Below are 18,075 nucleotides of genomic sequence, written 5' to 3'. Positions count from 1 at the left end.
AAGAACAAGACTTGACTTATTTTTTAAAGTAACAGGCTGAAAAAAAAGGGTTATTATAGTTAACTAAACAATAAAAAACTGAAACCACCAATTTAGTTACCGTAATTTCCGGGATTAAAAATGCATTTTTGATTTATCTGAAACAAGCTGCGACTTATTTCAAAGCGTACACATTTGGATTTGTGCTAAATAAGAGAGAAATACGTAAGAAATGTATTTGTGTAGCGCATTAACCTTATGCCCATAGTTTCAATTTGGCTCTGAATGAACTTGCTGTTTATAATGTGTTTATATTTGTTGTTTTATGTGTTGTTTATATAATGAATGCTATTATAATTTATGTTTGTTTTATACTTATATATTTTTTATTCCTGTTCTTTTCTGAATACTGTTGAATTTTAATTATTTGTTGTGGAGTCTGGAGTGAGGGCAACTAAAATACACATTCATAGTGTTTATGTTTGTAAACGTTTCATTTTATTTACTGGTATTTAACATTATTGCAGAATGTCAAAATAAGATATAAAATGTGTGTTTTTTTCCTCTTTCAAGAATGCAATTACGACTCAGTGCTAGGGGTGTAACAATACATTGTTATATTGAGATATCGCGGTATAAAAATGTGATAATATGTATTGTTGATGTAAGTGATATAATTTGCGATATAAAGTTTTTTCCAGTGTTCAGCTTACTGTAACTATAAGGTATAATTCACCCAAAAACTCTCATGTCATTTCAATTTAGAGCCCTATTCGCATGGGGATAAGTATTACCTGGTGACCTCTAGTCATTTGTAATAATTGCGGAGGTTGTTTGTGATCTTAATCCCGTGCGAATCGGCCATGTCTATAATTTGTAAAATAAAAATCTCGTGCGAATAGGGCTTAGGGCTCTGCAATATAGCAAAAAAAATTATCTCGATATAATGTTTCATATTGTTCAGTATTGATTATTGATTATTATTATTGACATTTTTATAACCTTTTTTTTTAAAGACAAGTAGAAAAGTTTGAATTTAAACCACTGTTTTTTATTTTATTTATCCACATTATTAAGTTAAGCAACAAATTATATTAGTTTTAGCAGTCAAAAATAAAATGTAAAAAAAAATATCTTCTCTGTCTTATATTAAGAAAAAAAGTAGGTTTAAAGTTTAAAGAAACTCTTGAACTTAAATAAAATGTTACAAAATGTGTGCGATGTAAAAGTGTAAACGTAGAACAATCAAGGCAAACTTCGAGGCAGATAAACATCTGTATTAAGTAGGGATGTAACGGTTCACAAAATTCACAGTTCGGGTCAATAGGACATAGTGGTGTCACGGTTTGGCATTTCTATCTTTTTGTATCGGAAACGTACCAGAGAAATTTCCTTGATTTAAAAAATTTTTTTTTTTTTTTTAAATAGGTGTGAGTTTTCCTACATCTTGAAACTTTTAGTTTTATAAATGGGGGTAATATTTGAAGGATGAACAAATAATGTTTTGGTCATCACATTAAAAATAACATTTTAATATGATAATATTTGAGTTTTGAAGTGCTGGAAAAAGCTGTGTGTCGTACTTGAAAACATTTTACTGTTCCTGCCAAACTACCATGGTTAACTTACAGTTAGTGTTACTACATTAAATAAATCCATTTTGAATGTTGCTGATCTGTGGACTTAATGGCACAATGTGACTTAATGGCTGTTTGATCCGTTAATAACTGAGAAATTTGAATGTTTCTCACTAACTTTAGATCTCGCAGGGATGTTATTACTTCTGTGGTGAATTCAAATGCTTCCTTTACTGCTTCTCTTAGCGCTGTGTAGTTACAGTGTCTCTTGATCAAGATCGGCTCGCGCTGCAATGACATTGATGGTCCAAACTGATAAACGGTCCATGAAGCACAAAAAAATAGCGCAGTTTCATTCCGCTTTCATTGCGCTTGCCAATTTAAGTTGGGCATTGTTGAGGTGGTCGCGCGCGCATTTGAATGAAAATATTGAGCGTTATATGGAAAAAATTTTTATATCGTTTCCGGCAATGGTGTACCGACGATAAATAACGATACCGTTTTATTGCCCAGCCCTATGATAGAATTTTCGTTCAACTTCCAAACACAAATGAAGATATTTTTTATGAAACCTGAGAGATTTCTGTCCCTCTATTTAAAGTTCATTCCTCCAAAAAATGTCTAGAAGACATCGTACAAATAATCAATCAAGTGGTCTAATCCAAATTCAAGTCTAATGAAGAGACACGATGGCTTTATATGATGAACAGATTTATGGGCACGCATATTACACATGGACATTCAAATGCTTGAGTGACGCGCAAAAACAACATGAGAGTGAGTAAATGCAGGACTCAAAATTTTGGATGACCTTACACTTTGTAAATGGGCCTAGTCATTTTGACATGCTTTCTTGCGATTAGAACTGTGAGTGATTGCATTGATCATCTCCTGCACTCCTCAAAGTAAAAGCACAAACATAATTGAAATCACCATATCACATTTAGTTTTAGTAGTATGATTATTCAAAGCGTTTTAGATGGTTCTTATATTTTTACTGCATTAATTGCGGGAGAGTCTATCTGTGTTACAGATCCAAGGAATCCTGCATTGAAAGCGTGAGTAGCCCTTCTGTAAACACATTTTAAAAAATGGAAATGTCAAAAACACAACAAAATTACTAAACTTTAACTAAAGTTAAGATGGAAACATAATCCATTGTGTTTTTTGAGTGAGGTCATCTCTCTCTGGCTGCGAGATCTGAAAATAATAGTGAAAATCCCCCAAGTCTAGCTCACAGGATGTGTTAAACATTTGTTATCTCACTGCATCGGCTCCCTCCGCCTTGGAAAGGCACAAAAGGCTTTTGGTCTACTGTGCTTGTGGCTTACCTCAAGCCCCATTCACCCAAGTTTCAGATCCTGACTATGCACCCTAAATTACTGCCTGCATATATTTTATATTCACTCTATGCTATAAATTACTGTCAGCACACTTCACACTGCGATATGCACTTTCGTAACCTTTCCGTTTGCGAGGGCGGAGAAAGAAGTTTGGTATTTCTGTGCTTGTTTATAAGGTTTTAGTTTAATAAGACCTTATCTGATTTGCATTTGCTTGCGTGTTTGCCCTGTTTGAATGTGTCCATGTGAGATACGGCTACATTATCATGGCATGTGGGATCGGTAAGGATTATATGGCTGTATTGCTCTCATGGGTCAATCTGTCTGGTAATTAATAAGCTGAGGAGACATTCTACTGTCACAAAATGCCATACCCCGTATTTAACCTCTGGTATTACTCTAACCCTAAGCTCTAGTAAAACACAGTCTTGGACAAGATGCTGCTATGATGGATTATTTTTGTCCTCTTTGTCCTGGCATTTAGTTTATCTCTTGTTATATTTGTGTGCTTTCCTTTTTGTTGCAGGCTGCTACCCCTGTCCTGGGCCCAACCTCAACCCTATAGCTCTGGGAAGCCGGTGGTTGGCCTATGCTGAGAACAAGGTAGTGCAAACATAAAATATTTTAAAGAACTCCAGATGTACCAAAACACTGATTTTCAGAAAGACAACCAAACTAGGTATTTTATTTTATTTTATTTCATTTTATATTTTATTTTATTGTTCTTACTTTTTCTGTTATAGTTGATCTTTTATTTTATTTTTGAATGAATGTATTATTTATTTTATTATTATTACTATTATTATTATTATTATTATTATTATTATATTTATCGTCATGAAATAGATATTCTTTACATTGGGGTGTAACAATGCACTCAAGTCACTATTTGAGACAGTTTGGGTTACTGCGAAAACGCAAATACTACTCACGATACGATACTATTGCGATATTTTAAGCCAAAATAAAGAAAAGGTTTATTATTATTATTATTATTACTTCTAAGACATGGTAAAAAGTTAACACAAATGTATTGTTGATTATTGATGTTTTGTTGAAATGCTAAATTTGCTGTTACATTAGGGATGGACTTAAATAGGCTTGGACTTGGTCTTGGTCCTCAATGCACAAGGCAATAGTGACACCAGAATAAAAATGTTCGTGATTCTGAAGCTGAAAATGCAAAATTATGTTTCACTCATATGCTTGCACACTGTCTCTGACTACATTTATTTAAAAAATGTAGGCCCTTTTTTTACTGTTAAAATCAGACATTTGGCATTATCAGTAGCCATAAATATTGCCTTATTTTATTATACATTCTATTCAACATTATATATTGTAGTTTAATGTAGTAATGCCAATGAAACGCTGTAAACTTAAGTTGTTTTCTTCACGCAGTACACTCGCAATTTCAATGCAGGCATTTGTTGGATCACAGACAAGCCTCGCACACACAGACTCTCCTGTTGCTCCTCCCTCTATTAATGCACATGCATGATAAGAAGAAACCTTTTAAAAAGCTTTGTATAATCATACTACTAAAACTAAAAACACTGTGATTTAAATTATGTTTGTGTTTTCACATTGAGGAGTGCCACTCCAGCGCTTATGCACTTTGCATCAAAGTTCTAATCGCAAAGCGTGTCTAAATGACTATTCCCAAACTTTAAAGGATTTCTTCACCCAGAAATTACAATTCTGTCTTCATTTACTCATCATTTACTCACCCTCATGTTGTTCTCGCATGCCACACATGCACATACATTACAAATTTTGGCTAGAACACTGATTAATCCGTTCGATTGATTAAAAAAAAAAAATTACGATGCCTTTATGACTTTTTGTTTTGGATCTTTGAAGTTTTAAAATGACACTAAATTTTATAATAAATGATATTATTAATTAGTAATTCATTCCGTTGTGATCCATACAGATGTTTTTGAACACAAGAACATGCCCTGTTTGAACTCCCAGCACCTCTGATCAGTCAGCCAAATAATTCAGGCCTTCCTTCAGACTGATTTGTTGCTGAAAATGTGTTGCTTGGAAACAGCCCTAAGTCAAACTGCAGTTGCCTTCTAAATGTTTTTATTTCTTACGAATTGCACATATCGTTATGAAGACAATGTGTGTCATATCGATAGGAGCTAACAATATAATATGACATATTATTATTAAGTAGACCCTCGATTCGCCGCCATTTATGTAATGGGTGCGGTTTGTTTGTCTTAGAGAGGCCACTTGCTGCCTAATAATGGACAGATGGGACAGTGTGTCTGGGCAAAGGTAATGAGTTTCTGGCCAATGGCAGCTGAAGTGTTGAATAGGTCTGGGACAGGGACCCTAGAGGGTGTGTGCTATAGAATGGGGCTGAAGAACTGTTTGTTGTCCTAATGGCATCCTCCTCCTCCTTTTACTCACCGTGCCCGCCTGCAGACGTTCTGGCGCGGCCTGTGACAGGCCTCTGTGGGTTAATGAGTGCTGGGGAGCTGAAAGGTTCTGGATGATAATGTGACTCTGTTCTGTCTCTGTTTGTGTGTGTGTGTAGCTGATCCGGTGTCATCAGTCCCGTGGTGGGGCCTGTGGAGATAATGCCCAGTCCTACACTGCCACTGTCATCAGTGCCGCTAAAGTGAGTTCACTCTTTTTTTTTACCACTGCCATGCCTTTTCACCCTTCAACACATTTTATAGTGCCCTCAAAAAGCTTTTGCAAACATAAGCCACAAATAAATATCAGATAGAAAGATAGATGGGTAGAATAAGCATACTTTTCAAATAATGAATTTCATAAAAAAGTTTTTTTTTAATATAGAAAATAAAAATACTGCTCAAAACAAATACATTAAAGAACTTACTGGTTGTCTAATGTTAATGGATAATTGGATTAGAGAAAAGTCTTATTTGTTTGCAGATGCCTCATGGTTTGATATTTTGTACCCAATTCAGCGAATTCAGTCCATACATTTTGAGTGTGGCTTTAGTGTCCAAATACTTTTTGGGGTCACACTGACACACATTTGTCCACACATTGCCCAACAGATATAGTACTTTGTCAACACTTGTGCCACAATGTTTGCACAGATTGTTTCAGTTGTGTCTCGCTGAGAGATTTGTCTTTCTTATGAGCATTATTTTGTTTTATAAGATTAAAGCCAGCCATTCTTTGGTAAAATCTGACATTTATAACTGTTGGTGCACAGTTGGCATGTCGAGCTGAGGATCCCCAGTGCTTATAAAAATCATTCAACATGGTGAGGAAATGATTAGTTTATTTTAGCATTTACTCTGGCCAAACTTTTTTATATTGTGGAGCTTAAAGAACATATCAGCTTTTTATTTCCAGAGATTATTGGCCCAGTGATTTTTAAATTTTGAAAGTTGTCACATTAATTAATGATAATCCTCTTTACAAGGCAATAAATCAAACCATACAGCTTAATGTGGCTCTTGCTCTTTTTCTCCTTTTTTTTTTTGCACTTATTTTTGTATTTTCAGCCATGCATTCCTTCCTGTTTGCTCTGCTCTAAATGAAGCTCATAATGTGTGTTGTTCCACTCACTTTATTCACCATATAGCATCCCAGAGCGTTCTCGACATAGTCCTTAGTGATTCAGAGACCCACTAGAGTTCATTTAGTGGTGCCAGAACCTTGGTGCTTAACCTTTCATATGGTTCCAGTCTCCTTTCCTGGTTGCTTAATTGATTTATTAAGCCCACATCTGTATTCCCCGGCCGCCGGCCTGATCACTGCCTAACGAGCGCTAACGGCTTATGTGAGAGAAGAGCCATTAGCCTTAATGGCGGTATACATCAAAAGGAGCACAGCAAAGGTTAGCAGGGAGGAAAACAAGGTTAAAAAAGCCTTGATACGCAGACAGGCCGTCTGCAGACGGGCTGTGATTTATAACCATCTCCTCCACTCTGACACACAGTCCCTGTGCTGAGTGGCTCTGAGTGCGGCCGTCTGGGGGCCAGGGGGCCATCTCCCATCAATCCTGTAACACAATCACAAAAGGAGGGGGAGGGTGCCTTTTGCAAAATTGAATTCTTGCAAGGCACAGATTGTGAAAATGAGCGCGATGTGACCAAAAGAGAGATGTCATTGTGCTAGTCACAAGTCTGTGTGAGCGGGGTGCCCCAGGGCTCTGTTTTCAGACCTCTGCCGCTGTGAACTGTGTTTGGGGTAAGTGGATAGCACAGCTTAAGTAGGGTCTCCTCTAGTTCTCACTTAATGGAGTGAGCGTTGCTGTATGTGTGTGTCTGTCTGCCAAGGCCCCGGAGAGCTTAATCAGGCATTCAGGCCAAGCGGCAGCGTCAATACCTCGTGGCGCCTGTGTTTGTTGGGCCCTTTGGAGAATGCTCTGACAAGCCCACTAACTGACTGTGTGTAAATTGCTTTGCCCCATCAATTATTAAGAGAAGCGTTTGCCTCCTAATTGATCAACACTAATGTGTTTTCTAATCACTGCAGTTAGAGTTTTTAGTGCTAATCCAAACAGTCCCCATTGATCAGGGCTAGCACGGGGAGGGGCGGCTGGCTGGTGGCAGACACGGCACCGACTGCTGTGCCAGAACTCGGACATCTCTTCTCAGCTCATATCTAAGAGTACACATTCACACAAACGCTAACCGCAAACTTACACACCTGTCTGTTGACATTGGCTCAAACAACACTAGAAGCAAACATGTTTTTAGGTCATTGCTCAACAAAATCTCTGGATGTGGGAACATTGTTTGCGGTATTGATTTGAGTGTTGCGATAGAACTTATGGTTGGTTAGCACAAATGTTGCAGAATGAAATGCATTTGTCTTTTAATCCTTTTCATGAATTATTATTTTTTGCTTTATGATTCATACATTTTTTAATTTTTACTTCAGAACAAGCATAACATTATTCCACGTTTTTTTCTTAAATTATGATTTTAAAAGATCTATCCATACGATAAATTCATAAATTTATATTTATTAAATAAAATTCAATTACATATAATTGTAAATGACTACTCTTTATGAGTAGTAATCAAAAGTTGTGGTTTGGATGTAACATCATCCCCTAAATTGTTAACTGTGCTTAAAGATCTGAACATATCAAGGGTGAAATCCAAACAAATTTCAGTGTTCCTAAATTCTGGTAAGGGATGCACCAAAATTTCGGCAAGCCGAACATATTTGACAAAGAGTAGAATTTTTGGTTTCAGACAAAAAAAATTTGGAATTCTGAACCCATTGACCGAAACAAAATGTTTAACCAGCACTTATTACTAATTAGCACTTCAAATTTGTTTGGCTGAAATATAGAGATGTGGCTTGTTGCTAAAGAATTTAACTACAGCTGGTTTAATTTACCATTTGAGAACACGACACCGTTAACGGCATACTGATTTCAATTATCCGGATTTAATTGTTTTCGGTTTTATTTCTCAATTAAATGAAATGTATGTTTTTTTACATTTGTAGTAAAAAAAAAAATTCTGTGCATCGCTATCATAAATAACTACAGCGTTTTTATTTCTATTTCTAACTTTGTGTCTCTGTCTTCCTGTCAGACGTTGAAGACGGGCCTGACCATGGTGGGTAAGGTTGTGACCCAGCTTGCTGGTACAGTGCCATCAGGGGTGCCTGACGAGGAGGGCACTGCCCACAGTGGCACCCGCCGCAGCCCTCACCAACCTGGTGTGGTCACCATCATAGACACACACACTGTGGGAGAAGGACAGGTAAGAAACGCTCACTTATAAAGCATAATCAGTACAGTTTTGCCAGTGATTGAGGTCTGAATGACGAGATTTCTAGCACTGTTTATGGTGCTTACTTCACCCTTGTGACCTTGATCCTCAAGAACCCAGATTCATTCCTCTTTTCTCTGAGATAAATAATCCATTAATCCCATTCATAACTCATTCAGTATTAGAGCTTCTTGTGGCCCAAGGGGTTTGTCATCACCTTGTCATAAGAGCACATGCTCCACCGTTCGTTCACAGACTCAATGCCAGGCCGCAGTCTCCTGATCTCATGATTTAGCCATTTCCTGTGGCTCTTTCACCCTTGGCTGGCACAACCATAGACTTTTAGCATGAGATCACAGGCAGGTCATTGCAGTTGCATTACAGAAAAGGTCTACCGTCCTTTTCTTTTCCATCAAGATCTGAATGTGTGTTAAAAGAGGACTTGTAGGTGTGTGACACATGATCACTTTAATAGAGCACTCGGTGTAAAGGCTAGCTGTAATATTTACAGTTCTCCTGTTCAAGGATTTTTACTTGGAGAGAGGTTAAGTTGGAACAGGTTTTGCTATTCTATTGATTCTGACCCATGTAAATATATCCTTCCATTTAGTGGGCTGTTAAAAATAAGATAGTTAAACCCTCGATTCTCTATTACAGTCTACCGTGAGCCGTTTAACACGTTACTTTCATTTAAATGTGCTATTTATTCTGCTTATTTATAAACCTGTATCATGCTGATTTGCCAGAGTCAACACTTTCTAAAAGAGGTTTCCTGCATTTATATCACAATTCACAATAAAGCCAACCCTTACAAGAAGCTGCGCTCCTCCCAAAGCGGACTAGTTATGTTTTCGGTTTTCACACAAAACAGATTTGCGGAATTTACTGTCAATGCCATTCTCCCGTGACTCCAGCAGTGGTCTTGGCATTTTCTCTTCTGTTTTTATTCCCCCTCTCCCAGTCTCAGGTGACACACCCCTACCTTCTCATCTTCACCATTCTCTCTCAGCTCTGTATTTCCTGCAGGTTTATTTGCTCTTCGGATCTATCCACACACAAATTCTTTTCCGAAGCAATAGTAAATTCCTGTACAGAACAACACTGTCTTTTTTTTGCCCCCCAAAAAAGCGATCTGGTTTGTGTCACAGGGTTATTTTTTTGCAGTCTAAAATAAATGTCTGGGTTTTAGAGCAAGGCTGTTTTCTGTTTGGACTGGATCCTATTAAAAGCTGCCTTGCTCCTTAATGCAACACTCCGCTAGATTTATCACTCTTCTCTCCGGCTGTGTCGAGTCTGGGCTTGGTTATAACCTCTTTCATGAGCAAACTTAACAGAGGACCACTGACCAGAGAATAGCCTTGTATGAGCAACACACTCTCCTTTTTCTTTCTTTCTTTCTTGCTTTCAAGTTGATAGGCTATTTGAAAATATTGGAATTTATTTAGAATTTTAATATTTACATAATTTTTTTGTATTGTTTTTAATTTATTTACATTATACATTTTATGCATTTGGTAGATGCTTTTATCCAAAGCGACTTACATTGCATTTCAATGTACACAATTTACATTTCATTTATTTATGTAATAATTGGTTTTAGTATATAAAAAAAAACGTTAACATTCTTTCTCTATCCCTCCTTTTATTTTTATTTTCTCTTCTTTTCTTGTAGTGATGCACATAAAGGGATGAATTACGGATTCACATTACAGTTCTTTTTAACTGGGAGCTATTAATCTCTTTTGGGTAACAAAATGTGAAGAGACACTATAGAGTTTCCTCCTGCTGTGTTTGTTTTAACTCCTTCAACATGTCACTTTTTCTTCCTGTCTGATACAGTACTGTTGCGCTGTGGGCTTTGGCAGAATATGCACATTGATCACAGTGATCATGTGGGTTAGTCTTTCTTTCTTTGAAGCCGTGTTCTTAAAACACACCAACATATTTGTGGACATCTTTTAAAAATTTAGTCAAATTTATTTGAATTCCATAATGAAACTATTTTGCCGACCATACGTCATTTAAAGCTAAAATCTTCCAGTGTGGATTAAAGTAGACACAAGGATAATTGTTAAGCACCCGCAAGAGGGCAACATGTTAAGGGTTGAATGACATGATGGGGCATGGATGATGATCATAAAAAAAGACGTGGAAACATTTTCAGTCCATTTTTTGCTATTCGAGCACGACTTAAAACGCACTTTGTTTTAAACAAAATGCCAAAACACATCTTTGTTTAACTGATTAAATCTTATGTAACTGTGAAGATCAGATTGCACAGGCCATTGTAGAGCCAATGACCAGCTATGTGTCTAAAACACTAAGACGTGAGGTAAACAAGAAGTCAGCCTTTATTTATGTGGCTTCATCAACTTACTGTAGCTTTATTGTGTGTATGTTTCAGGTTCTTGTTAGCGAGGATTCTGATGGAGAAGGAGTGATTGCACATTTTCCAGCACATGATAAGCCTATATCCTGCATGGCTTTTAACCCGAGTGGTAAGTGAACACTTCATTGTGATGCCTCACTGAGTTCTACCAAAGCACAAAACTCCAGGAACTTGGATGGCAGGCTTTTACATGGTCTTAAAGGGTACAAGTTGTGGATGTTCCTTGCCTTATTGAATTAAAACATTGAATTGCAATGCAGATGCATTCTTTTCACTACACTAAGTTCCCTCACCAGTCAACCCAGACCTTTTAGACCAAGATTCAAGGATATTGACTTGCTCTGATAGCCGACCTGGTACGACACTGATACATGGAGGTTAGCCAATCATAACAGACTGCTAATTAATTTAGAAGTCTTAAAGGTATAAAGCAGCTTGTGTGAATAGATCACCTAAATTAAGATTCTATTATCGTTTACATATCTTTTATGTTGTTCCAATCCTGTATGTTTTCATGCTTAAATAGAACACAACCGGATGTGTTAAATTGGAATGTTGACTGCTGTTTTCTATATAACAGAGGTGTATTGGACTCTAGCATATATTCTGAGTCTTTTGAAGTTACACAAATTAGGATATACAAATAAAAATTTGGGGTGAACTATTCTTTTAATTCTGAGCGTGGACAATAGTCATTTAAAACCAAAGTTTGACTTTTTGGTTCTGGAAGGCTCGTCTAATATTATGAGTTAGAGTTCAGAGGAAAAATAGAATGATACAGAACTGTAAAGTATGGTCAATTTGAGAAGGAGATGATGGTGTCAGTCATGTCACCTTTTTGCATGTAACCTCATCTTGTTCCCTAAGCGTTCCTGTCTGCATGGCACTCGAGATCATGTGAGATCTGTTGTTCTGAAAAGCAGCCTTTGTGTGTCTTTTGGAGAAACTGCCCTCTAGCACATCATTCACTGTTATTATTTCCCTCCTTTTCCTCTCTATCCATCCTTCTCTTTCTCCCCTCTTGTCTCTCTTTAACACATAGTGGAATATTTAGTTCTCATTGATCTTGTTCATGTCTGTCTCTCCTGATGTGTATTGAGGTAACAAAGCCCTCGGTCTCTTTTGGATGAAATACCCCAAGCACTGAACAGGTACAGTTTCAACTATCAAAGATGAGAAGAGCTGTAATATCCCCACTCTATTCAGAAGGTGTAGGACAGGTTCATAACTCTTTGAACCTTCAGTCAGCCACGTCACAACATGCTTTAGTCATGCTTTAGGCTCGTTGGTTATTCATTACCATTGCATTTGCACCTTATTTAATTTTTTTTTTTTTTTTGAAGAATGGCATCAGGACATTATTCAGGCAGGATTCGAATGCTCTTCTGCTTGAGTACCATGACTTGATGTGTCTGGAGCAACTAGGCCACGGCTCCAACAATTCCTTGGATTTTATGAAAAAATACAGTAAAACCAAGGCTGGAATGTCCTCAACCTGACCTTGAACGAGCGTCTTGGCTCATTTTGATAGGCAGTTATCTGATCACTTTTTAATTTTACATATAGTCATGTTTGTTTCTCCGGATATCCAGTCCAGTCACAATGGCTCATTGTGAGTTGTGTGTTGCAGATTGAGGGCCCTTCTAATAAGAAGGTGCTGAAAGCTGCTGATAGCCATTGCCCTTAGTAAAATCCTTCACATATCTGTTCTTACTAATGAACACAGGGAGACTCCATTGTGGATGAGTCACTGTGTACATAAGTGTACACCTCTGGGTTCAGGTGTTTTGTGCATCGTATTACTGAAATATTATAAGGAAATGTTGCATATCTTAGTAGATCAAAACATTCCTGATGGATGTTCTGTCTCAACCGCACAATATTGAACTGATGCCAAACCATGCCACAAAACTCGGGTATGTGAGCCGTGATTGAGTTTGGGAACTGTGATATTATAAAGAGGATTTATGCAAAGAGTAGTTTAGAGCAAATAAATATAACTTATTCATTTATGATTGATTCATTAATTAATATTTTTAGAAAATAAATACAGTGTTGACATTTACTTTGTTCTACAGTTTAATTACAATTTATTGTTATTTTATATATGTATTATAATAATGGTAGCACTGTACTGTTATTGTCACTGTCTCTTTTGTTTCAAATAATTTTTATTTTTATTTTAGGGGAAACAACATTTTTTTCATTCAGTACACACCTGGGCAAAAAAAAGAATAATTGGGCCAAGCCCAAAATGGAAAAACACTAGGCTTTTAATTGTCTAAACCACAAATTATTGGTCAGGAAATTAGCTAAATGTATGCACTACTTAAAAAGACATTGTTGGCTTAGAAAAACATCAAAGACAGAATTAAGTTTTTGGTTGAATATGGGAAGTTGTTTGTGGAGTGATGAACCACAATGAAATACGAGTTGCGTGGTGATGCTCCAGTGTGGTGTCTTCGGAAATCTGCTGAGAAATATAATAATAAATGCATCTTTATCACAGTGAAGCATGGAGGAAGAGCTGTCATTGTGTGGGGAGCCTTTTCAGCTGCTGCTATTGGTGAGCTACTTCACTGAGAAAAGTCATTTAATGCTTTGGAGGACAGGAGAATATGGCTTGTTTCTCACAATTGAAAAGTTATCTAAAGAGGAATGATCAGATTTTATTTTTCAACAAGACAGTGCTCCTGCCCAAATTGCAAAGACAACCAAGAAGTGTCTTGAGAACAAGTCCATTAGGCTCATGTTTTGGCCTGGTCAGAGTCCAGATTTGAGCCCTAGTGAATATTTACTTAATGTTTAATCACATTAAACTCAAACTAACTGGGAGACATTTTTCAACTACTCATGAAATGTTTGAAGCCATCAATGCTGAGTGGAACAACGCCAACTCTTCTTCCTGTAAAAAGCTGCCTGCAAGTTTATCCGCACGGCTTAAACATTTAAAGAAAACAAAGGGGAAGGCTATTCTGCGCAGTTACTTTATCTACATTATTTGTGCAATTCTTACTAATATCCTGACCAGTGATTTGTGATTTTAGACCACCAAATATTTTTACATTTTTGGCTTGGCCCAATTATTTATTTATTTTTTGCTCAGGAGTGTACTTGCATGAAATTTAAGTGAGAAAAAGTTATCTTTTAAAGAGCAAGTTCTGAGCAAAAATATTTTTCTTTGTGTAAAACAATCGGCTTTGTTTGCATTTAGTAATTGTAGTTTTCTGCGTTAATGTATCATATATCTAAATTCTTTAATCTCGGTTTGGAAACCCAAATGTTCTTGTTTTTTCAGCATTATAGAACTGTTGCATTCTGCAATTTGCTTTTTTTTCTCACTTAAGATGAGGGAAGAAAATTCATTGAATTAGACCGTTCTAATTAGATTGTACTAACCTGGCTTTGGACATAACATGATGGTCTCTAGGTGGCGCTATTGGTTAACCTTTAGACCTCAGAGTAGTGAGCCACCTTTTTCCCATCAGCATGTGTTGAGCAGAAGGTGTAGGTGAAGTCAATGTCCCACCAGCACAACTGCACTGGGACTCTCAGCCCAGAAGTCCTTTTATCTTTGTGAGTCAGTTAGAGAAAAGTGCTATAGATCGCAGAGCAAAGCAAACATACAGTCAACAATCAAGGCCTGCTCAGGGACATTACTTCTACAAATATTAGTACAAATGTGTGTTTTTCTTAGATCATCAAAGAATTGAAGGTCTCCGTAAAAACAAATTTGACCACATAACCACATCTGAAATGTTTCAGAGTCAGTAGAGAATTATGTGTATTCTGTGCTTATTTAATAAGGATGGTGTAAAGGCAAGTGTGAGAGACATATTATATGAGTCAAATTTTCCAGCAAAAGTGTATTTGTGAATTTATAGCTTTTAGAAAGTTACATTGTATTTAATTATGATATATTTTTCTAAAAAAAAAAAAAAATTTCTTTCTGAAAAAAAAAAAGTTATAGTTATATAAAATGTTTTTGAAAAAAGTGTCATGATCACCAATGCTAAAATTTTAGATGTAATTTATTCTTGTGATGGGGAATTTTCAGTCATCATTTATATAGCGCTTTTAACAATGCAGATTGTTTCAAAGCAGCTTTTTTTCAGCATCATTACTCCAAAGCAGCTTTTTTTTCAGCATCATTACTCCAGTCTTCTCGTCACATGATCCTTCAGAAATAATTCTAATATGCCGATTTGCTGCTCAAGAAACATTTGTTATTATTAACAATGTTAAAAACAGTTGTGCTGCTTAATATTTTTGTGGAAACCATGGTTTTCCCCCAGGTTTCTCTAATGAATAGAAAGTAAAAAAACAACAACATTAATTTCAAATTTAATCTTTTTGTAACTGATAACATTATAAATGTCAATTTAATGCATCATTGCTGTTTAAAAGTAATAACATCGGTTGAATAGATTTAATTGGGTCAGAGAAATTATTGAAGAGGCAAGTACAAATCTAACCAGCCTAACTGAAAAATACTTATACATGAGTTCCTGACCTTTCTTTGAGAATCACTTTTCATGAGTTTTAGTTCGCTCTATCTTATGCGAATGGTTGGCGTAATGTTTTTAGTTATTCTTTCTCTGAAGATTGTTCCGGCCCAGGGAGGCCCCAGCCCCAGTCCCTCGAGTGCTGAGCCCCCAGCATGGCCCTTTGTCAGACGTCCTCTGCTCTCATGTGGAGAGTGCTCTGCGGCGACTTGTTGTAGATAACAGCGGGGCGCTGTAAACTTCAAACAGTTAAACCTTCACCTGTCAGCTTTATTCAGAAATAATGGGATGTGTCTGTTATCACCTCATTTGCTCTGGCATAAATCGAAGGGGCTATAATAATTGTTTTGAGTTATGAAATTGTTTGGCACCAGGAAGGCTGGAAGAAATCCCTATCGTCCTTGATACAGAAAAGAGTCTCTAGATACGCTGACTAATTAGGTCAGGCTGAGCATTCCCCGAGACCGGTGTTCATATCCATGCTGTAATTTACGTTCCTGACATCATTAACATATGATCAAAAACAGCTCTTTGAGATTTGCAAGTAATCCCCTCTCAGCACTGTGAAGGTATTGTGAATGGTGGCTTGATTTTAAAGTGAGAAGTTTAGTCTCGTCCGCTTAGCCCGACTTGTCCAAAATTAACTATGTTAAAGCCACTGGAAAGTGTCACTCTGGCCTCAGGGCTGACCGCAGCTCCATCCGGACGGTTTTGATTTCAGAGAGGGCCGACTTGAAAAGAAACAATGTGGTTTCTTGACATTGACTGGAACGAGCAAATCTCCACACACACACAAAAAAAAAAAATCAAAAGAACTTATGTAAGAAATCCAAATCAAAAGTGTGTGTTGGACGAAAAACAAAAGGGCGAGGGTAGAAAATGGTGGCCAGTTGGGTAGCTGGCGCCTGTTCTGTGGTGTTGGAGCTTCTATTCATAGGCGCATAATTAAAGGATGGTGCTCCGAACAGCGGCGCATAGGACTCACTTTAGCCAGAGTATCTGTTTTTCACTCCTTGTCCTCTCCTGGTCCCTCCTCTCCTCTTTAAGGATATTTCTACAGTTTAAATGATGCTAAACTGGTCTTAATCGATTAACAGAGTAAGCGATTGGTGTACGGTCGCGTGCAGTGCGAGGGTGGACAGGTCTCACGGCTCATGAGACTCACTGTAATTCCACTCAATCACGGAACTGATAAGCATCAAGGAATCTGCTCTTGCGAGGCAGCTTAGTTTAGCCCAGTTCATTCTGGCAAGTGTTTGCTTGCGGGCTCTTAAAGGAAAAGGGTGATCTGAAGAGCCTGTTTGTCTGTTGCGGATGTGGCCTTTCTAGCACCCACTCCCATGAGTCACTCACAAACACCCAGCTGGAGTTCATGTTGTTTTGAGAAGAAAATGTAAAGAAAAGCCTAGTCTGACATTAGTGACATTGAACATGTATAAGATGTTAAATATGTTCTTGCTTCTCTGTGGAACATTATCAGATTATTTTGAAGATTTTTCTTGTGCAGTCTGTATCAGCTTTATTGCTGCTGCCATTTATGCCAAAGTCAAATTGTTATGCTTATAATATAATTTGAATGAACAACAAACATTTTTAGAGAGGGAACATACTTTTTTCAGATTTTTGGTCCCAGCTGTACCTTTCAGGAAAAACATGCTTGGATGGCTTGGGGAACTTTGCAAGACTCTTCATTTGACAAAGTCAGTGCCATCCCAAAGAGTTCTATGTTTTTCCTTCAGTTTGTAATAAGCCATATCTTCACACAGAGGTAGCAATAAAGGATGGATCTGAACTCCTCTGCTTCATTGAAAAAGCTTGTTTGTTGGGTTCAGAAACTATCATTTCGTAAATTCACAAATGAACCTGTGTGTGTGCGTGTTTTATTTAATGGGGCTGTGACCGTGTATCACCTTCCATTTTGCGCCGTGCCTGAGCACAGTGGGACAGTCAGCAGGCATTAAGGGCCCAGGCTGAGACGTCGCCTTTAATGCACATTGCAAGCGAAGAGCAGGACATTAGTGGAATTTGCCTGGAGCATGAGCTCTATTTTATAATGGCTTTATGAAATCTGATGATATGCATATAGATTTTTTTTTCAATGTTCTTTTTTTTTTGTTAATCTTTGAAATACATCAACCCCCCCTCCCCCAGTAGATAGGAATTCTGCACAATAGCTGTTCAAATCCCTGGCCGCTCCTCTGTGTTCTAATACTTTCTGAAGAATTAAGAAGATTATTTTATTTAAAGAGGTGCTATTATGCTTTTTTCACTTTTTCAAGTTTAGTTATTATGTAATATTGCTGTTTGAGCATAAGATCTGCAAGGTTTTAAAGTTCAAAGTTCACTCCAAAGGGGATTTTTTTTTTCAATTTAAATTTTATTGAACATAATCCACTTTTCAAGAACTACAACGAACGGCTCGTTTGGACTACAATGCACAAGGTCAAGGGTCTTAATACGTAATATAATAATATTAATTAGTTGATTGTCTCACGAACGTAACCAGCACATTTCTCCCCACATAGCAAACCCATAATACAGCGAGGGAGA

General features: G+C 37.2%; 1 protein-coding gene across 7 annotated transcripts in view; it reads left to right on the top strand.

Annotated features, from left to right (window-relative positions):
• The window catches only part of bcas3 (BCAS3 microtubule associated cell migration factor), a 254,043-nt gene that overhangs the window by 33,368 nt on the left and 202,600 nt on the right, over positions 1-18,075 (top strand). For all 7 annotated transcript variants that reach the window (XR_013195948.1, XM_077208302.1, XM_077208300.1 and 4 more), the window contains exons 10-13: positions 3,426-3,502; positions 5,451-5,534; positions 8,452-8,622; positions 11,036-11,129. Coding sequence is in view for 6 of the 7 variants with exons in the window: in XM_077208302.1 (XP_077064417.1) it covers positions 3,426-3,502; positions 5,451-5,534; positions 8,452-8,622; positions 11,036-11,129 (426 nt within the window). In the remaining variant the exon portion in view is untranslated. The remainder of the gene's footprint in view (positions 1-3,425; positions 3,503-5,450; positions 5,535-8,451; positions 8,623-11,035; positions 11,130-18,075) is intronic.

This window comes from Siphateles boraxobius, unplaced genomic scaffold (assembly GCF_051911475.1).
Source record: "Siphateles boraxobius isolate OS27281-9 unplaced genomic scaffold, OSU_SipBor_1 6, whole genome shotgun sequence".
NCBI classification, from domain to species: domain Eukaryota; kingdom Metazoa; phylum Chordata; class Actinopteri; order Cypriniformes; family Leuciscidae; genus Siphateles; species Siphateles boraxobius.
This window is presented reverse-complemented; position numbering and strand designations above follow the sequence as displayed.